This window comes from Leptodactylus fuscus, chromosome 1 (genome assembly GCF_031893055.1).
Source record: "Leptodactylus fuscus isolate aLepFus1 chromosome 1, aLepFus1.hap2, whole genome shotgun sequence".
Taxonomy (NCBI): Eukaryota; Metazoa; Chordata; class Amphibia; order Anura; family Leptodactylidae; genus Leptodactylus; species Leptodactylus fuscus.
In genome coordinates, this window is record NC_134265.1 from 258,246,389 (window position 1) to 258,269,198 (window position 22,810).

Below are 22,810 nucleotides of genomic sequence, written 5' to 3' on the forward strand. Positions count from 1 at the left end.
AGGGAAAACTATGTTTGTGGAAAATTGCACGCAAATCCGTCCAGGCGTTTTAGCGTGATTGAGGAACAAACATCCAAACTCACAAACATCCAAACATCCAAACACACAAACTTTCACACTTATAATATTAGTAGGATAAAGCTTGGTTCACATTTGCATTAGAGTCTTTACTGCAGAAACCACTGAAAATCGGTGGAGAGAAAAGTCCTGCATGGAGTATTTTTCTCTCCACAGTTTTCAGTATAAAAATGGCGGAAACCCAGCAGACCCTATAATAGTCAATTATGGCTCTCCATTGTTTGGGTTCTCCCTGGCGGAGCCGAACAATGAAGAACCCAGCTCAGGTGTGAAGCCTAAGTAAACACTCTTTGCCCATGCCACATTCCGCGATTTCTAAAACAGGCGCGGTTTTGGAAATTGCAGCATGTCAATTATACCTACGGAAATGCCGGCGGTTTCCCCATAGGTTTAATTGTAATATAAAGTCTGCAGAGGAAAATTCTGCAAACTTTCTGTTTAAAGCGCTGCGGGAAAAACCGTGATGCGTTGTTGCCACTTTTTTTCCCACAACGCTTTATCGCTGCGGGATGTCCTGTGGAGCCTTAGCCTAAGAAGTGCAGACAACAATTCATCCTGGTTTGCTTGGGAAGAAACAATAAAGAGAATAGTGGAACTGACTTTTTTTCCAGCAAACTTTGCTAAAGTAGCTGTATTCTTACTTTTATTAGATGAGTTTTCAATTCTCTGGAGGGAAAGAATTAAGACTGCTGAAAAAATAGTTGAAAAAATGAAGCTAATGAAATGTGTGAATATGATGGGAGATGTGCCCTCTTATCACACTGTAGCAGCAAATCACCTCCAAATAATTCAGAACTAATGAGAGAAAGATCACGTTTATTATCTCCAGAGCAACACGTCTTATGCAGATGTTATCTAGTTAACACCTTTAGGTACGTGAGAAAAAATGGTTTCTTACTTTGGTACATTACAAAATCTAATACTGAAGTTCTTGTATGTTCAGACAAGTCTTTCCTATGCATCCTCTAAATCTTCAGCAGACATAGCATTATTTTGTTTTTCATCCCTCATTAAGCCCCACGGTGCTCTAAATAATAATAAAAGGGGTTATTAAAGGGGTTATGCCACAAAGAAAATATATCTTTTATCTATGGGATAGAGGATAAATAATTGATTTATTGGGGTCTAACTGCTGGGACTCCCACTGATCCTGTGAATGAAGCAGGTATTACCCTTGTGAATTCATCCTTACTGTAAATGTAGGAATATCCCTGCTGGATGGGACACATCCACTCTCCCATTGAATGGGAACACCAGATATAACCAATATATTCACACTGGTGGCCAAAATTGTGGAAACCTTTTGTAAAAAGTGCATTTTTTTTTTACACACAAAAAATGTATTCTGTGTGTGGTTAGAAGTGATGGGTACATGATGTAAGTGGAAGTGAAAATAACGCATGCACAACTTTATCTTCCCTTACAAAAGAAAACAAACATGACGAACGCTAGCTTCCATCTCGTTGTTTACATTAGTGTCAATGGGAACGGACACAGAATCAGTCTGTGACCGTTCTCTGAGACAGTTTAATGTCTGTTACTGTCATCCTATGACACAAGACAGCAATGAAGATTTACAGCGGTAGTGTGAACTCTCCCTAAACCATACCCCATAACTGAAGGAGACCAAAAAAATACTTAAAACTCAATGCAATATTTTGTGCCAGAAGTGCAAAAACATTTGGAGCATGCTATGTCACACTCTGGGCTCAGACACATTTAAATCTGTCCCGCTATGACTAAAATTTAAAGGGGTATTCCCAACTCGCCTGTTCACCACCATGCAGGCTGTGTTCTCTGTTCACTTCCTGGTTTTCTCGGTGGACGGGGTTTCACTTGCTATCTCACGGACAAAGCCAGCTCTGCCGTCTCTCTTCATAGCAGTACATGTTTGCAGTCAGTAATGAGGGATGGTTTGAAGCTGATATAGCAGAGCTGGATTTGTTAGGTGATGAGAATTCCAAACTTACATGCTACAGGACCAAGAGTCAGCTTGCAATATACTCACTCTTAGGTCTTTGTTTAACGGACTCTCTGTCTCAGCCCTTATCAGCAAAATTCAATTAACTGACTTATAACTGGAAGAGCCGGAGATAAAGAGCTAAAAAATACAAGCTTCAAGCACTCAGCTCCCCCTCCCATCCCTGAGAGCAGGGATCTACGTCACTTGTCCTGGGTGGAGAGACAAAGAGCTCAGAAATACAAGCTGCTCCGAGCACTCAGCTCCCTCTCCCCTCCTGAGAGCAGGGAGCTACATCCCTTTTCCTGGGTGGAGAGATAAAGAGCTCAGAAATACAAGCACGGAGCACTCAGCTCCACCCTCCCCCCTGAGAGCAGGGTGCTACGTCACTTGTCTTGGGCGGAGAGATAAGATCATCCCCAGGTCCGTGGTTATGGAAACGCATTGTAAACAATGAAGTGAATAATCTCAGCGGCCAAGCAAAGCAGCTTTGCTTAATGTATTTAGGAAAAGTCTTAAATCCACATAAGCTAGCAGTATAGATAGGATGCTTGAGATGGGACACCCCCTTTAAGATCAGCATATACAATGTATTTATTGACTAATTATTGGAATACAGACCATCTTGTTAGATTTTCCACAGCATTTTTAGGCTAGGTTTGCATGGTACTTTTTTTTTACTGAAGGGGTCCATTCCATGGTGAGGAATTTGGTGTGGAATTTCAGCACCGAAACCACCCCCAAAAAAACTGCAAGCTGTATTTAATTGCAGTAATGTCTAGCACATGTTAATATACCATGTCACCTGTATGCTATAAGGCCATTAACTGGAAAACCCTATTGTGCTGGTGGTTAGCATACAGGTAAAATGCATAGTAACATGTGATATTTATTACTGCAATTAAAAGCCAGACACAGTTCTTCAGTAACAAAGCGATGTATAAATTCTTTTGATATGGTTTTAGAAGACAAAACTAGGACTGGATTGAAAAAAGAGGAGTAGTAGCATTTGTTCTTTATAGGTTCTCACCTTTTATGATCCACTTGTGGTTTGGGTTTGAGCGTGTGTCCTTATCCTCAGAGTGCACAGCTCCATTATTACTTGTTACCAGCCATGCAGTTTACCAGCAAAACCATGTGGCATTAATAACAAAATCAATTAAAGGTAATTGTAGGTGGCAGTGACATCATGCGTCTGCAATTCATCTCTTAGTGTAGATTGCATTGTATTAATGAGCCTTACAGGCTGAATTTTGCTCTTTCACATTGAACTTGTTTATTGATACAGTAGTCAGAATTCCTGACCTTTTCTTCCATACACACTAGAAACAGATTTGTGCCATATTTTCCTGCCTTTGATGTCCACTCAGCTGCTACTTGCTTTTTTTGAAGGAAGGAGTGTCATTGTCCAGTGAAGAGTAGTTTGCATACATTTGTTATGTAAATCATATAGCTTTTATGTTTCCTTTATGTTTTTTATGTGCTATTTTTGTGTCATTTCTTTTTTGCTGTATATTCAAGTGCTAATGATTTATTTGTTCCATGACTGATTCAGGTGGTTGGAGTGGCTCAGGCCATCAACAAGAAATCTGACAGCAATGCAACATTTACCGAGCAAGACGAGAAGGTAATGTATGCCATGTCATTATTTATTCTGCATGTATTTGAATGTACATGTTCTCTTTACCAAAATATATGCCAAAATGTCAAAATGTGAATATAGCCTTACAAGTAGCTAATGGGCTACCAAAGTAAGTCCCTGTTCCCAAGCATCTCTGTTCTTTTGTCTTCACTGATTGACGGCTAATAGAGCAGCCTGTGAGCTCTGGAAAGTGCAAGTGAACCCTGATATTGACTAGAACATTGCCTTGATCAGTGCCCTCTGTTAAGTCTCTATGTAAATCCCGAGATAACAGTGTGCAGTTTAGTCTCAGAACACACTGATGTATATGACACAGGCTAAACCTACCCACCTGAAGCCAGGAGAAGAAATAGAAGAGCAGGCAAAATCCTGAGATTGTAAAAACTCTTTGGGTGGGTTCACACGGGGTTTTTCGTTCCGGAAACTGAGGCGATGGCCAAAAAAGGGACGCTGCGACTTGATGCCAGTGCAGTGCATCAGCATCCGGTCGTGCACTCCGCTCCGGATTAGGCCCAATGAATGGGCCTAGTCGGCAGGAGGGAGTGTGTACAGGCGGATTCGCGAGGTGACTCGGCCTGAAGAATGAGCATGTCACTTCTGTTTTCCAGGAGCCGGAACAAACAGCTCCCGCAAAAAAGAACTGACCAGCTCCCATTGATCTCAATGGGAGCTGTCTTCACCTCAAAATCCTGACCAAAAAAACTGCGTGTGAACTCAGCCTTAGGGTGTATTCACACTTCGGATACGCTGACTGATTCTGAACGATAAAACACGTTCAGAATCAGCGCGTATAAAGCAGATCCCATTCATTTCAATAGGAGCCGGCATACGAGCGCTCCCCATTGAAATGAATGGGCTGCTTTTTTCTCTATATAGGGCCCCTTCACACGGCGTAAGCGCTCGGCTCATTCCGAGCCGCACACGCGACCGCTTCTAAACACTTTCCATTCACTTCAATGGGAGCGCTCGTAGAGAAAAAAGCAGCCCATTCATTTCAATGGGGAGCACTCGTATGCCGGCTCCCATTGAAATGAATGGGATCTGCTTTATAGGCGCTGATTCTGAACGTGTTTTAACATTCAGAATCAGTCAGCGTATCCGAAGTGTGAATGCACCCTTTAAGGTTAAGGTCTCACGTTGCGGAAAAGCTGCTGGCTTTTTTTTTTTTTTTTTTTTTAAAGGCTTTGCTGCATTTTTTGGGTAGGGTTTAGCCACAGTCAGGAGTACATTGAGATATATAAGAGTTTCCTTTATGTCTCCCACTCTTTATGTCAGAGATACCCAACCCAAGTTTTTTGTGTTTTGTTAAAAATTATGTGGTGAAATTTTTTTCCAGGGGTGTCTAAAGAGATTTGGAAACATTGCCTTATGTAGTCACTCCTTGGTTTGGCTCAAAATTGCAGCAAAATCGGCAACAAAAAAGCAAATTTCTGCAATGTAGGGCCTTAGCTTTAAATGGGTTGTCCCACGTCGCATACTCGCTAGTCTTCGCTGCAGCAAATTCTTCTGTCTTCCGGCTTTGTTGCGTCAGGTGGGTGGGGTTACATATGCAAAGCCAGCGGCGAGAAGTCGTCGCTTCTATCCCGCTGGCCCTGCGTGTGTGCTGCCGATGCACTAGGCATCGGACGTACAGCCTTCACAATGTAATACAGACCCGGCATCCGCTGTAATAGAGAGGCGGATGCCGGGGAGTGTAGACGCCGGCACAGGTGAAGCCAGCAGCGGCAGGACCGATGCTGCTATTCCACTACTCCGCCCCCCCTTCCCCTCCAGAATAGCAGCATCGCTGGCTTCACCTGTGCCGGCGTCTACACTCCCCGGCGTCCGCCTCTCTATTCCAGCGGATGCCGGGTCTGTATTGGTGGCCCCTTCCCTCCCCCCCAAAGTGTAAAATACCCCCCCTCCAGGCCCGCTCCCGTACACTTAGCCCCTCTTCCCTCCCCCCTCAGAGCAGCAGATACATCACTTGGCTTATGACCAGATAAGTCAAGGGATGTGTAAAAAAAAATGAATAAAGTAAGATAGTGGACAAACAAAGCAGTTTTGCTGAAGCAATGTATTTAGGAAAAGTCTTACATTCACATTAACAAGCAGTATAGATAGGATCCTTGTGATGGGACAACCCCTTTAAGACCTGTTACAAAACTGAACATAACAGATCTATCATATTCATTATGACTGCTACAGAAAAGGATGCCATAAATATGATTGAATTTTAACACTTTACAGCCAAAGGCGCAGGATTTTATTGCCTAAATTGGATAAAATGTACTGTATTTATCCTTATTTTAACAGAGGATTGTGAGACAGTATTCAAAAATCTTATGTCTCTCATTGTTTCTAGTGGGAGGTAGTGACAGATGCTTCTAAAAAGAAGCATCTTGCCTGATTTTACTGCCGTTTTCACATGGGACAGCATGGTATATCAGTCGTAAGCACTCAGTGTAGCCTTGCAGCGCTTTAGTCCTAGGTTCATATTCAGGCAAGGGCAACATCTCAATTTGGAGAAAATTGGTGGCAGAAAACTGAGGCTATCTTCTCTTGGTGTTTGCATGTGTTTCTTTTAGGTACTCTGATTTCCTCCCATACTCTCAAGACATACTAAATTCAGTATTCGTATACTGAATTTAGATTATGAACCCTAGTTGTGGAATATGATGGTAAGCAAAATAAATAAAATCCCAATAAACTCTGCTGCATTATGCTAATCTCCAGCTCAGTTTTCTGTCACCGATTCCAAAGGGTGGCCTTTCTGCAATCTTCTCGGTCCTTTACTGTCATGTGGAGGAAGTCCCAGCCACATGTGACTCCTGAGGACAATTGGTGGCCTCAGCAAAGGGCTTGCAGTGTTACTACCTGTGATATCACAGGTCTCTTGCTGAGGCCACTGACTGGTCTCAGGAGGCACATTACCGCTGAGGCCTATCAGCAACCTCAGCAGAACTCAGGAAGAGCCTGTGAGAAGCCGTCAGAGCAGAAGGACCGGAACGTATCGAGTGAACACCAAAGCATGGAGGACAGTTGAGTATTTTTTTTTTCACCTTCAGCCTGCGTTTTGGAAAATCATGGCAATTATACCTTTCGAAGCGCTGGCATAAAGTCTGCAGAGGAAAGCACAATGAAAAACACGCAAGAAAAACTGTGATGCATTTCTGCCATAGTTTTTCCACATTTCACTAGGTGGGGCCTTAACGTAAAGAGTTATTTCCTGGACTTTTAAACTGATGGCCTATTATCAGAGCAAGCTCACATAGAGGAATTTGGAGCAGATCTAGAAGTTGATTGCACCTTAAAATCAGCTCCAAATTTTAGGTGGAATCTACCTCCCATTGTTTCCAAGAAAAAAAAAAATACCACTCACAGAATCTGCAACATGAGACTACACTTGCTCCATTGTTTTAGGATGCACAGTGGTGTATAGTAGAGAGGGATTTGAGGTGGAATTCCTGTAGATGACTCCTTCACATAATGTTTTTCAGGATTTTTAAATACTTGTAAAAATATGGCATGAATTTTCATAACTTTGTGTTTTCATAAGCAAGTTTTGGAAAGTTTTATTATTTTGTTATATTCCTGCATTTTTCTGACATTTTTGAAGCCCTAAGGGAAAATAATTAGAAAAGTAACAGATACCAGTTGCAATATTTTTAAGCTAAAAAACAATCCTCTGAAACTGAAAGGTACCACGAGTAGCATAGCTAACTACAGTGAATCCAGGCTACTGAAAATCTATTGTGCAAACATTTCGCAAATGCATTGCATATACAGTACAGACCAAAAGTTTGGACACACCTTCTCATTCAAAGAGTTTTCTGTATTTTCATGACTATGAAAATTGTAGCTACACACTGAAGGCATCAAAACTATGAATTAACACATGTGGAATTATATACTTAACAAAAAAGTGTGAAACAACTGAAAATCTGTCTTGTATTCTAGGTTCTTCAAAGTAGCCACCTTTTGCTTTGATTAGTGCTTTGCACACTCTTGGCATTCTCTTGATGAGCTTCAAGAGGTAGTCACCTGAAATGGTCTTCCAATAGTCTTGAAGGAGTTCCCAGAGATGCTTAGCACTTGTTGGCCCATTTGCCTTCACTCTGCGGTCCAGCTCAACCCAAACCATCTCGATTGGGTTCAGGTCTGGTGACTGTGGAGGCCAGGTCATTTGGCGTAGCACCCCATCACTCTCCTTCTTAGTCAAATAGTCCTTACACAGCCTGGAGGTGTGTTTGGGGTCATTGTCCTGTTGAAAAATAAATGATGGTCCAACTAAACGCAAACCAGACGGAATAGCATGCCGCTGCAAGATCCTGTGGTAGCCATGCTGGTTCCGTATGCCTTTGATTTTGAATAAATCCCCAAGAGTGTCACCAGCAAAGCACCCCCACACCATCACACCTCCTCCCCCATGCTTCACGGTGGGAACCAGGCATGTAGAGTCCATCCGTTCACCTTTTCTGTGTCGCACAAAGACACGGAGGTTAGAACCAAAGATCTCAAATTTGGACTTATCAGAACAAAGCACAGATTTTTACTGGTCTAATGTCCATTCCTTGTGTTCTTTAGCCCAAACAAGTCCCTTCTGCTTGTTGCCTGTCCTTAGCAGTGGTTTACTATCAGCGATTTTACCATGAAGGCCTGCTGCACAAAGTCTCTTCTTAACTGTTGTTGTAGAGATGTGTCTGCTGCTAGAACTCTGTGTGGCATTGACCTGGTCTCTAATCTGAGCTGCTGTTAACTTGCGATTTCTGAGGCTGGTGACTCGGATGAACTTATCCTCCGCAGCAGAGGTGACTCTTGGTCTTCCTTTCCTGCGGCGGTCCTCATGTGAGCCAATTTCTTTGTAACGCTTGATGGTTTTTGCAACTGCACTTGGGGACACTTTCAAAGTTTTCCCAATTTTTCGTACTAACTGACCTTCATTTCTTAAAGTAATGATGGCCACTCGTTTTTCTTTACTTAGCTGCTTTTTTCTTGCCATAATACAAATGCTAACAGTCTATTCAGTAGGACTATCAGCTGCGTATCCACCTGACTTCTGCTCAACACAACTGATGGTCCCAACCCCATTTATAAGGCAAGAAATCCCACTTATTAAACCTGACAGGGCACACCTGTGAAGTGAAAACCATTTCCGGTGACTACCTCTTGAAGCAAATCAACACTTTTTTGTTAAGTATATAATTCCACATGTGATAATTCATAGTTTTGATGCCTTCAGTGTGAATCTACAATTTCCATAGCCATGAAAATACTGAAAACTCTTTAAATGAGAAGGTGTGTCCAAACTTTTGGTCTGTACTGTAGATGCAGGAGTCATATTTCCTAAGGCTCTATTCACAACACTGCCGTGGTTCCCAATTTCAATCGAAGTTTAAAGGGATTCTACCATTAAAACACATGCCGCCGTTCGGTAGAAATCCCGTTTTTTGTCGGTATGCAAATGAGTTCTCTTGCAGCACTGGAAGCGGGCTCCAGCGCTCAAACAGCACTGGGGGTGTCCCCAATGCTGCAAGAGAACTCTCCAGCGACACTTCCATCTTCTTCAGGAACGTCCTCTTCACGCGTCGTCTTCTGGCACAGGTGGTAAAATTTGTAGGCCTCGGGCAGAGCCTACTGCACATGCCCACAGGCCACAAGAAAATGGCCGCTTTCTTACTGTGTAAGCGCAGTCGGTTCTGTGCTGCGAGAGAACTCATTTGCATACTGATGAAAACCGTGATTTTTACGGAACTGTGGCACGGAGAAGACATCTAAAGGTAGGAGAAGAATAGCCTTTCTTAAGGCTATTCCTATGTGTCAACGACAAAAAAATGTGTTTTAATGGTAGAATCCCTTTAAACGATTTGTCGAATCTGCCTTGGAACAGATCCTAACAAATATTTTCACTTGTATTTGGGTGCACTAGGTTTCTGTTGGGTTGCCTTTTTTATGCCAAATAAAGCAGTGGAAACCTGACCATATTGAGACTAGAAACCAGCGCCAATATTTGGTTTTAACAACAGATTGATGTGGCTTCAAATAAATTGCAAATGTCTACACAGTTTTGCAGGGAACATTGTTGTCAACGCATTGGATGCTACATATGTCTACTATGAAAATACAAATAAGATTGAGGCCAGTCATGTAAGTGAAAATATGTTGTAGTCATTACCAGTCAGGTAATCGAGTGCAAAATTAACATATGTTTAATAGGTCATAAATCTTTCCTTTGATTTTTTTTTTTTTGTTTGTTTCAGGACTTTGCCGCTTACTTGGCATTTTGTGGGATTGTTTTACACAATGCACAGTTGTATGAGACATCGCTGCTTGAGAACAGGCGGAACCAGGTAACACTTTACTTAGAATTATTTGCCAATACCTCTTCATAGACACACTTTCATGGCCTTACATTTTCTTATATCCTCCACGTGCATGAGTCTATATCAACTTTCAGTATAAAGAGGATAAATTTATTTCAACCTATCAGTGTCCATATGACTTCCATGTGTTGTTTTGTTAACTACACACTAGATGCTGTAACAATATCACTGATATTTCAATTTGTACTAAACAAACTGTATATTGTATGTCACAGTGCAGCTGAGTGACATCATCTAAAAATTATACCTGCTTGATCACATTCATCGTCTAAAGTACACAAATAAAGCAAGGGCAACTAATGCCGTTTTCTACGGCTTTTTTAGATGTATTGACTTGCCACTACTTTTTACTTTAACACAATCATTCCACAGCTCAGTCACAAATGGTGTCATTCTGAAAGAAAGCAGTTATATTTTATAATTCTGGATTACCCTTTTAGCAACTCCTGCAAAACTTAAACCTAAGTAAGCAAACAGATAGTATGACCTTCTTCTTCTTGGGTCTACCTCAACAAAATCAAGTATTTCTTACACTTGATTGGGCCGCTGTCTTCTGACTTTGTGCTGTAATAAAGACTACTATCACTGAATATAAAGGCTTTCATAGGATGGGGTGTATGGAAGGTTTCTGTTGCTACAGTAGTAGATGGCTGTCCTCTTACCCAAAGCCAAAGAAAGAAAGATTAATGTAAACTATATTTTATGGGGCATCTAGTTGGAATTCAGCAAAATATGGAGACCAGTAGAATCTATAGCAATGGCCTTATTAAGCCATTAAACTTTTTTTTAATACTGGAAATACATTTTTATCTGTCGCTTGTTTTCTTTCTTAGTGGAGATCTTTTCCTAAGCCAGGTCTCTCAGACCATATAAAAATGCTTGCCTCATTACATACTGAGGGAATCTCCACTGAAAAGTACATTTTTCTGAGAAAGTGAGGCTGTGGTCATTACATTTAGGACCACATGTTGTTCTATATAAACAGGAAGGAAATATGACTCTAGTTCTCATCTGACTGAGCCTTTGTTCAGAAAACTTCTCACAGGAATGGACTCTTTGGAGAAGCTTTTTAGGGGTGTTCTTGAGGATTTCAGGTTTGCCAGTTCACCATCTGAGTGATAGGTCTTCTTGGACTATTTCAGCAAAGGACTTTGCTGATCCTGAACTTACTTTGACCACCCTAATAAACTATGGGTTAAAGGGATCCTATCTTTTAAACACAATTTTTTCTCCCTAACATGTCGTAATAGCTTTAAGAAAGGCTATTCATCTCCTACCTTTCCTTTTCTTCTCCGTGCCTCTGTTTGCCTGCAATCCTGGTCTTTCTCGGTATACAAATGAGCTCTCTCGCAGCACTGGGGGGCAGGCCCCAGCGCTCAAACAGCAACGGGGGTCCCCAATGCTGCCAGAGAGCTCTCCAGCGCCGCCTCCATCTTCTTCTGTGACAAGGTCTTAACCGCATCTTCTTCTGGCGGCATCTTCTTACTTCTAGGTCTCGGGCAAGCCGACTGCGCGTGCCCGCCGGCCACGAGGAAATGGTCGCTTACAATATTGTGGAAGCTGCCATTTTTCTTGTGGCCGTGGGCATTCGCAGTCGGCTTGCCCTAGGCCTGAGGCCTAGAAGTAAGAATACGCCGCCGGAAGAAGATGCGGTGAAGACCTCGTTGCAGAAGAAGATGGAGGTGGCGCTGGAGAGCTCTCTGGCAGCAATGGGGACTCCCCCCCATTGCTGTTTGACCACTGGGGCCCGTCCCCAGTGCTGCGAGAGAGCTCATTTGCATACCGAGAAAAACTGGGATTGCAGGTGAACGGAGACGCAGAGAAGAAATGGAAAGGTAGGAGACGAATAGCCTTTCTTAAGGCTATTCTGACATGTTAGGGAGAAAAAAATTGTGTTTAAAAGATAGGATCCCTTTAAACTGATTTTTAGAGCTGACATCTTGCCAAAGTGAGCCTGGCTTATCAGTGAAAAGAGTCAGCTAGCTGTATTTGACAGGCATAATTAAAGGGACAACAACACTTTTACTTATTGGGACATGTACACTCATCCTTAGTAAGCACAAGTTTTTCAGGGTCCAGGCTGTGACATCCTTCTGGATTCTTATCCCATTGATAAATATTAAAGCAGAGTCTATATCTAACTCAGTTAGCACTTGGATACCAGGAATTCCAGTGAAATTCCCTTCCTCTTTAACTAAAGTAGAGAAGAAATCAGACTGGGCAAATTACCGTATATACTCGAGTATAAGCCAACCCGAATATAAGCCGACCCCCCTAATTTTACCACAAAAAAATTGGAAAACTTATTGACTCGAGTATAAGCCTAGGGGGGAAATGCAGCAGTTACTGGAAAATTTCAAAAATTAAAATGGTCGGAGTTTTTGGGTACAGTAGATGCTGGGTGCTGGGAAAGGGGAGGGGGTGTTTTGGTTGTCTCTCTGCCCCTTCCCTGAGCTTGAGGACTGGGTTTTTTCTTCCCCCCACTTGGAATTCAGTCTGGCTGAATATAGGGTATCTGCAGTGCTCCTATTAACCCCTTCCTGATGGAACAGGAACACTGCAGAGCCCCTATATTCAGTAGACCGGGCACTCTCAGACACAGGGATACCTAATGTGTATGTGTTACACAGTGAATTTCTACTTTTGTATGTATTCTAGGCAAAGGAGTGATTTAGAACTTTAATTTTTTTATTTTTTTTTAAACCTTTTTTTTTTCTTTTGCACTATTTTCTGGGAGATTCTATACATTAATATTGTGGCTGGTCATAGACCCCCCCCCCCCCTCCTAAAAAAAATAAATAAATTAATTAATTAATTTTTTTTTTTTTTTTGCTGACTCGAGTATAAGCCGAGGGGGGCTTTTTCAGCACAAAATCTGGGCTGAAAAATTCGGCTTATACTCGAGTATATACGGTAAGTTACTTCATATTTGAAATTACCCACCATTGTAAAATCTTAAGGGGAGAGTCCTTCAGTGAGGCCAACCCTCTGCATTTGGAATTTGCTTTACCATCTTTCCTCTGGGGAGGCGAAAGAGCATGTGACTACCTCTGCCCTCTTTAATTCTTTTCGTTTTGTCAGTTCATCCTGAGGAGGGAGGGAATGTGCACCATTTTACACTGTCTACCAATAAGTATTTGGACACCCATGCAAATGAAGATATCTGCAGTGTCACGCCTTCCGCCATTAATTATCATGTAGAAAACAGCATTGGCATTAGTTGCATGCAAGATACCACAAAGTACAGAGTTGTCCAATTTCGAGAAAGAGGTAATTGTCGGGTACCACAGAAATGGTTGATCCTTAAGGGACATACTGGTAGCAAGCAAACTGAATTAACCAAAATCGACAGTGGCCTATGTGATTACGAAGTAGAAGGTGAACAGTGATTGTCGGAATGTGCCCCGAGTCGGCAGACCCCCGAAACTGTGAGATAGAGACTGATGGGTGCTGGCCAGAGAAACTGCTCACATACACCAGGAGTGTCAACAGGCATCCGGGAGTATTGTGCCGATCAATACCATCCGTAAGGAAGCATCTGCTGGGTTCTACCAACTATTGAATATGAAGAAATGTTGTTATTCTATTCTACCACAGGTGTCCAAATACAATGTACTTATTGGTAGACAGTGTAGCACTGTGTGGGACACCTTCACTGACAGACATGCTGCTGTCAATCAGGCATTCTCTTTAATTTCTGCTGGAAAGATTCTGAGGAGGTGCCCATGGTATTACATGACTTAGGCTGGGTTCACACAGCAATTGAACTCTGTCCCTGAATCCGCTTAAAAAATGTGTAGAGAAAAGCACTTTTCTCTGCATTTTTTGACCTTTTCAGATGGAAACCCAGATGACTCCATTATAGTCTATGGGGTCCGCGGTTAACCCCCTTTTTTAAGCGGATTATGTTTCCATTTGGGAGGTCCCCAAGTTAACCCCCCGAACGGAAACCCTGATACAGTTGTGAACCTAGCGTTACTCATTACAGAAAGTATGGTGTCATGCAAACTGACCATTGGGCAATGATATCTGAGCATGCATGTCCACCTTTCAGCTGCATAGCCAGGGATTGTAACCTACTGTAGGGCAAGCAATTCATGTATTTTTAAGAGCTTTCTAGTCTGAAAATATTGGCCTGTCCTAAGGATGCCTCACTAATATCTGATCTGTGAGGTCTGATACCTGACATTTTCATTGATAAGCTTTCCTTAGAAGCTGATATACTGAGAATGCAGCAGCAAGCAGACAGCTCTGTTCTCTTCTGTGGTGGCAGAAATTAGTCACTTAGGCTTAACTCCCATTCAAATGAATAAGAGCTGATCCGCAATACCTAATCTGGCCACTGCACAGAGAACAGAGCTGTCTGTGTCCTCTACCATACCTGTGTATCAATGCTAAGAACAGCTTATCAAGCTTAGCAAGCTGGGTGTCGGACTCCCACTCATTTGATGTTGATGACCTACCCTTAAGATAGGGCATCAATATTTTTAGCCTGAAAATCCCTTTAATATTACAGGAGATGTCTGTGGTGAAACAACCCTGTGAGTGGTGACTTTATAAATTAGTGTTATCTACATAGGTATGTGCATATTATTATACCTTCAGTCAGTGTCACATAGCATAGTCCAATATAAAGTTTCTGGAAAATTGAATCTGTAAGTTAGCAGTAACTTTGCAAAATACTAAGATAACTGTTGTACACTTTTGGCTAAATATACTTCAGAAAGTGGCAGTCAGTTACAGATTTTACAGCCAATACATTTGTATTAGGAGACATAACTAACAATTGAAACATTCAAAGTCGTGGGAGTGCAGTGAACTTATGAGCCGATGAGATGTTGTGAATGCTGATGCTAGCCGTATTGGCATTTCCTACATGTATTGTCTGATATGTCTTAAAACCAAGCTACATATGGATGAATTTTTTTTCAGCACAACTTTGCTGTTCCCCTTGCAAATCCCTTCAGAGACAATCTGTTATGCACCTTTTTATTGCAAAATAAAAACCGCAGTTTTAAATAAATTAATTAATTGTTTTTGTGTCACTGCTTTCTTAGGGCTCGTTCACATCTGTGCCCGGTCTCCTTTCTGCAGGTTTCCGTTTCCTGCACAAAACAGGGGCAGGAGATGGAAACTTGCAGGCATCTTTCAAACCCATTCATTTGAATGGGTTTGAAAAGTGTCCGGCCGTGAGCGCCGGTGAGTGTTTTATGCTCTCCGCGGTGAAACCGTTTTTTTTTAACTGGACACAGAGTCGGATATGCAGTACTCTGTGTCCGGTTTAAAAAAAAAAACGTTTCTCCGCGGAGAACATAAAACGCTCACCGGCGCTCATGGCCGGATTCGTCATGACAGGTTTCTGCCTTCTGTGTTAACATTTTGGGGTGCAATGGACTTATTAGTTATTGTCTATTTATTTTTGGGGGATGAAAAAAAATATTTTTTGCTATTTTTTTTTTTATTTCAAGTTTTTCAAGTTTTTTTTATTTTAAATTTTTATTTCACTTTTTTTTTTTTTTTTAAATGTAGATTGTGAGCCCCACATATAGCTCACAATGTACATTTTTTCCCTATCAGTATGTCTTTGGAATATGTGATTGAAATGCATGCAAACACGAAGTTTTATTTCACTTTCTGTAAATTATGTTGTAAGTCTCAATAAGTGATATCAAAATGCAATCCAGTGTTTTGATTGCTGTTAAAACCTAAAACCTGTTAGGCTCCCGGTAGCCATGACAGCCATTGGTATTCTGACGTTGTAGTGCAGGGATATCAGATGAAGGACAGAAGGGACCCTCCTCTTCTTTTGTAAACTCATTAGGGTCTGTTGTCAGGATTGACCATTGGGATAAAGAGCTGAAACCAATGTCATCATGCAAGGCCTCACTCCTGAGGCCATGCAGCCATGTAACTGTATAGCACAGGGCTTTAAGTACCTTGGCAAATGGATCCACAATTATGGAACAAAAAGGGGATAAAGGGGCATCTTTTAAGATCCTGTCCGATGAGTGCTGATGGTGTAAGAGTATGCACAGACTTGTGCCATGACAAAACATTGAGCAACTTTTTATAAATTTGGTGCACAGCTAACAAAATAAAATTGTCAGACCATGATAATTTTCTAAAAATATGCTTCAGTGTTTAGTAAGTAGTTACTATTTCATTAGTCGTTCAATATTTTCACATTTATTGAACAGATTACACCCAAATGAATATATTTTTGTTACTTGTTACCAATTGTATCAGTGCTTATAAATATGCCCCATAACTTCATTTCACTTCTATCATAGAATGTTTATTGTATGAATTAGACTAGCTTTGTACATCAGAATTTCTGAATAGCTTATCATTTGCACAAGGCTTATTGTAAATTTTCATAAAATGGAGTTTTGCATATAGGGTATGCAGATTCTTCATTTATCTGTCTCATTTGGATTGTGAACTATGGATCCTAATTGAAATGATATGATAAGAAAAGATGGAAGTTCATTTTCAGGCCAGAAGGCTGCAGCTACTATATTCCTCTCCCCAAGATCTCATATGTAAGCTGGGGAGTACAGTCGCTACTTGCATGGAATTATACAGTACATAATGCTCGAAAAAAGTGAGCTATTCATTGTTTTTATATATCTCATGTAACACTGTCCAGTATACACAGTCGCTACTTGGTGCATTTTGACAATAAGGCTAGGTTCACACTAGTGCTTGATTTCCTTTCAGGGTTTCTGTCCTCAAATTTCTTAAAAAATGAGGAGAAAAAAAGTTTTGCAAGCAGGATGTCTCTCTCTGCATTTTTTCACCTTTTTAGGGTGGAAACTAGTTGGAAACTCAGCAGACCCAATTCTATATAGCCAGACTATACCATGCAGTTATGTGTAAATATCTAAGATGGCAAAACTCCCATTCCCTAAGAGAATATATGAAAAGATTTGGTTTTCTAAAGTAAACAACATAACATAAGATAAAATACATTGGCTCAGATTTACTTACCACTTCTAAATTGTAGACAGAGTCAGCTTAGACGGATAATATAAAAATGTGTGAAATTTATAATAGTGGCCAATACAGAATGATAAATCTGGTTCATTTTTAGATTCTCTTGTCTAACTTTAGATGTGGTGGTTCCTCATTTGGTAGGCAAAAAAAAAATCTTTTACACCTTTTTTTGTTACATCAAAGTAACCTTATATTTATTTTTATACATCAATAGTTACAGGAAGAACAAATTTTACAATATACTTCATTAAAGAAAAAATGCCTTAAAGTACAGGTATTTCTGTCTTTATTTCTTATCTGTCTCAAGCAGTCTCAGGATACAATGGGCGTAGAGGGATTGATAAATCTGACCCAATAGGTATAGTCTCAGGCAAAAGGAGTGTTTTCTGTTAGGGTCTCGTCACATAATGGAGTGTGCATAGGACTCACTGCATCACTCACTCACTCACTTACCTCCTACTCCGCTCTGCTCTTATCCACTCTTCACACAACCGTCTCCAAGATTTTTCCCGTGCATGTCCCATACTCTGGAACTCCTTACCAAGACACATAAGACTGACCCCCACAATCACAGGCTTCAAGAAGGCCATGAAGACCTCCAATAACACTACTGCCACCACACGACCATCTGAACAGTCTCTCCTCTCACCTTCTGTCTCTATCCCTCTTCCCTCATAGATTGTAAGTCCTTGCAGGCAGGGCCCTCTATCCCACTGTTCCAGTTGGTCATTGTTAGTATTATAGTTTTTGTACTGTATATTTTGTGTACCATATGTAAACCCTCAAATGTAAAGCGCTATGGAAATAATGGTGCTGTATAAATAAATAAAAATAATAATCATAGTCAGTTATGATACAGGGAGTTCCTTGAACATCTTGATCGCTGCAGTAATGATCTGATAGCCTTATGTTAATGCAATACTGTAGCAATTGTGCTGTTTGGGAGCCCACTGCATCATAACTGACTGTGCCCCCGACTATTGGTAGACTTAGCTTGCGCCACAATTTTGGTGCAGTTTGGCACATATGGTTGCATCTTAGGTCAATACAGAGATCAGAGCTTCTTCTGATTTATTTTTTTGGAGAACTGTGTTGGCTTTATGTTATAGATGCTGTCGCTGTCCTGTTTCTGTATCAGGTGGTTATGGTGACTTTGCTTACATGATCAGATAAAGGAAGAGTTAGAAGTCAAGGTGAATGGCGTAAAAATATTCAAAAATGGGGGAAAGATGTGCTAGCTTAAAAAAACAAGTCATGCTTAAATCCAGTCATGCTTTGGTTTATACTAGTTAGTGTTTTGATATGTTGCTCTTTGTATTGAAACTTTAGGTTCTCCTTGATCTTGCAACATTGATTTTTGAAGAGCAGCAGTCATTGGAGGTTATCTTAAAGAAGATTGCGGCAACTATTCTATCCTTCATGCAAGCTCAGAGATGTACTATCTTCATTGTGGATGAGGACTGTCCCGTGAGTAAACAGTATGGAATGAATAACAGTAAATGTTACACTAATATTTTATTGTATTCTATAAGCTATAGCGTCATTCCTTAGTAGTATTCCTGCATTGATGCTCTTTTTACAATTACCTTAGTAGACCATTAGAGATGCTATTTGGCTGGTCCCCAGTATAGATGGATCCTATGTGTGAAGATGCTTGCATAAACATGTTAACTTGCTGGCAGCATTTCTGCTTTGCTTAGCAAAATAGCAAAGAACCTTTATACTGGAACCTTATGTAATTCATCATAAAATACCCTTAATCAGGGAGGTATTACAAAACATCAGCTGAGCTTAATTTAGAGAATTCTGTTTCCATATGAGGTTCCCCCATCCAATGGATGGCAAAATAAATGGAGCACCAGTAGCGGACAGTGTCTGATAAGGTGAGCAGGACAAAACCCATGCACATGTAGTCATTTAATATGTTTGCATTATAAAAACTTTAGTTTAGCCTTTCCTCTATCAGAGTTTCTTCTGACTAGTGAATAATAATAGCAAATTATCAGCATTAAAGAGGGCCTTTCGCGTCATCGGCCACATGCGGGTTTATATACCACTATAAAACTAACAGTCTGCGCACTGTCGGCTTTCCTGTTATGTGCCCTGGGAGAGGAGTTATTGGTGCTGTTACCGATTGATCTTCACAGTCAGAAAGGCGTTCCTGACAGTCTAGCTGGGAACGCCCCTCCTGTATGTAGCTCTGATGAGCTGTGACGCTGAGCTGTGAAGAACGCCCAAAGACTAGTACTGAAGGGGGTGTGGGGAGAGAGTTCCTCACCACTGAGCGCCATCGCTGGGCGGATCTTGCTATCTGTCTATGAGTAAATTCACACATTCTGTCACCAGCACCAACAAAATTAAGAAACCAGCCCTAGTACCTTATAGTGCTCAGAGCTTTGAGAACAATGTTATAATTTGTTTGCAGAATGGATGATTCATTTTGACAAAAAACGCTATTCATAGTTTATTCCTATGCAAATGAGACAAGAGTGCATCTTCCTGCACTCAATAACCCCCCCCCCCTCCTCTCCCTCCAGAACATAATCGGAGCTTCCCCCACCTCCGCTCAAGCAAGAGGAAGATATTGCCGCAATACTCATCCACCTCAGAACACGCTCCTGATACATTCTTACCTCATTGGTATAGGAATAAAAAAGTCAGCTTTCTGTCAAAATCAAGCGGCCATTCTGCAAACAAATTATGGCACTGTGCTCATGGCTCTGAGCTATTAAGTACTAGTGCTCACTGAATCTCTTTAGATTGCTGGATACTTTAGCTCTCTTTAGAGTCTTGTGACTTGTCATTCTAGCTTATGCACAGTGCCAATGCATGTGCCCCCACAAATAAGAATTTTTAACAGCTTTAGATTTAGAAGTACTCTTTAAGTTGAAATCTAAAAGAACAAGTTAACCTTAGGCCTTATTCACACGACTGCTCCATGTTTCACATACCAAGCATCCTTGAATAACTGAAATATCGGACTGTTTCTGGCCTTATTCACAGTGAAACTTGGCCATGTGACTTCCTTTTTTTTTTTTTTTTTTTTGAACTGCCATCATATGGCATTTAAACCCTTGGGTACATTTGCATGTCATTTTTGTAAACCATCAAAATGAACAAGTATAGGTCATGTCCGTTTTTTTGATAGACGATTCTCACTGTCCATTAAAACCTGAGAACATAAGAACACACACATAGACATTCATGGATTTCAAAAGTGCCATATGATGGCCGTATTTCACTATCGTGTATAAGGCATTAAACAATTTGCACGATTCGCTGAGAATGCTTTAATTTTCTATCTTTAGCCTTATGTGTGCAAACATTGGACAAAATGTGTAACATATTTTATACCACTGTTATATTTAACCTCTGTCTGTCCTTTTTTTTAATGTCCATTTGTCATCCATTTTAAAATATCTGCTTAAGAAAGAGGCTCCATGTAGCAGTCCGCGGAAAAAAAATACAACCAAAACACGGCGTTTACACCACATGGGGCCCCGAGTTAAGGCTGAGTCCCCACTTTGCAGAAACACAATTTTTTTTTTGTTGCAGATTTTGTTAGGGCCCCTTCAAATAGCGTAAGTGCGCCGCTCATTTAGACACGTATACATGTGTCCGAGCACGGCGCTTCAAAACAGAGCCCATATTCAGCATATACACGCGCTTCCTTTTGAAATCAATGGGCTCTGTTTTGAAGCGCCGCGCTCGGACACGTGTATACATGTCTAAATGAGTGGCGCGCTTACGCCGTGTGAAGGGGCCCTTAAAGTTTTTTGAGCCAAAGCCAAGAGTGGCTAGAAAAGGAATGGGAAATATATAGGAAGTTCTTATATTTCTACCTTCTGCTCAATCCACTCTTTGCTTTGGCTCAAAAAAACAGACAAATCTGGAACAAAAAAAGCTGCGTTTACGCTATGTGGGGCCTCAGCCTAAAAAACTGATGGTCTTTTTATTTGACTCATCCCCTGATCTGTTTTAACAGCTGTCATTCCTTTTGATGAATGTTAAAAAAGGACCCATAAGCTTGTATTGTGTCTGTCCGCCTGTGAAGACACCCAAAAATAGGATGTCCTACTTTTTAACAGACGTGTGAATATACCCATTGACTTACATTGATCTGAAAACAGCTTTGTGACATCCAATAAAAAAGAAAAAAACGGCAATCACATGGCCTTGTGTACATTAGGCCATAGCCTCAGGCTGCACCACTGAGAGATTCTAATGACAATAGTCTGATTTAGACATCATAAGTAGAAGCTGTGTAGACAGTTGTACACAAAAGGTATATAAGGAATACAGAAACTAACAATAATAAAAAAAAAAACAACAACACACAAGACAAACAATAACTTTGATGGTCATGTGCTTTCATAGATAGACATCATGTGGATTTGTACAGCATAGGCAGTAGAAGAACAGCCAGTAATTTATGACTTATTTGGTCAGGTTAGGAAGAAACAGCAAGGGTCTTCTGAAGGCCATGTGGATACTGTTTAATGTAATCTCTTCTGTTCATTTGTTTGTACAATATATTATTATTGTGTTTTATCCTATGTAACAGTAGTTGTACCAGGGCAGAACAACATGTGTGCTTTCACCCAGAAAACAGCAACCTACCTGGCCATGGTTTCTGTCTGTTTTTTTGTTAGGCTCTGTTCACTTCAGTGGAACTGAGCTGCACTACTGAATAAAAGTCACGGGCAGGTGTGGCATTGTTTCTCAGAGAAAGCAGATGTTTTTCCCTTCCTGGTACAATCTCTAAATGATGAATTACGCAATACGTATAAGTTGGAATATTTATTTCTTGGTAGGATACATTTTCCAGTGTGTTTCATATGGAGTCTGATGAGCTACAAAAATCTGCTGATGCCATAAAGAGGTAATTATGAAATTAATCTAATTATAATAACCTAATTGTTTTAAACTGTTGAGGACGTGACCTAGTTTGCTACTTAAGGATATAGGCCCCTTTTTTGTGATGTCACATTGAATAACTTTTCAGTATACAAGTAACATTGAAACTGGAAACTCCTTTAAAGGGGCTCTATCACTGGGAAAAGTCATTTTTATCTAATCACATGCTTGCATAGGCTTTAGAAAGTCTATTCCACACCTACCTTTTGTATGTAGATTGCCTCAGTGGTCTCTGAATAAGTCCGTTTTTATTCATATGCTAATGAGCCTCCAGCCAGCTCAGGAAGTTCCCAGCAGCCTCCTCTCTCCCATTATCTTCTATGTGTGTGAAGCAAACAGGAAGCGAGTCATCAGCAGCAGCAGCAGCAGTTCCCATAGAAAACAGCAGAGAGAGGTGTGCACCATCTATCGTGCACTAGTCTAATTAGCATATGAATATAAACGGACTTATTCAGAAACCACTGAGGCAATCTACATACAAAAGGTAGGTGTGGAATAGACTTTCTAAAGGCTATGCAAAGGTGTGATTAGTTAAAAATGACTTTTCCTAGTGATAGAGCCCCTTTAATTGTGAACTGAGTGTTATCATTCAGCTTCACTTTGGGGGGGACTTTGTCCATTGTTGCTTGTGCCTCACTTACTCTCGGTTTTGTTTCTTCTTGAGGAGACTGCCAGTTAAAATAAGGAATTGCATTGCACCCTAGGAAAACAGCTATGCAAATTAAAGAGGTTTGCCCAGAAATACATCTTATTCCCTATCCTCAGAAGAAGAGGTGGGTTGTGGATCGTTTGAGATCTAATTGGTTGGCTTACGAGAATGGGATCCCTTATACCCTTGTTTATTTGGAGCCGTGG

The 22,810-nt window shown here is 40.9% G+C and overlaps 1 protein-coding gene across 3 annotated transcripts in view; it reads left to right on the forward strand.

Moving 5' to 3' along the window:
• The window catches only part of PDE5A (phosphodiesterase 5A), a 140,686-nt gene that overhangs the window by 71,063 nt on the left and 46,813 nt on the right, over positions 1-22,810 (forward strand). For all 3 annotated transcript variants that reach the window (XM_075286121.1, XM_075286129.1, XM_075286114.1), the window contains exons 4-7: positions 3,594-3,665; positions 9,920-10,009; positions 18,368-18,505; positions 21,853-21,920. In XM_075286121.1, the coding sequence (XP_075142222.1) occupies positions 3,594-3,665; positions 9,920-10,009; positions 18,368-18,505; positions 21,853-21,920 (368 nt within the window). The remainder of the gene's footprint in view (positions 1-3,593; positions 3,666-9,919; positions 10,010-18,367; positions 18,506-21,852; positions 21,921-22,810) is intronic.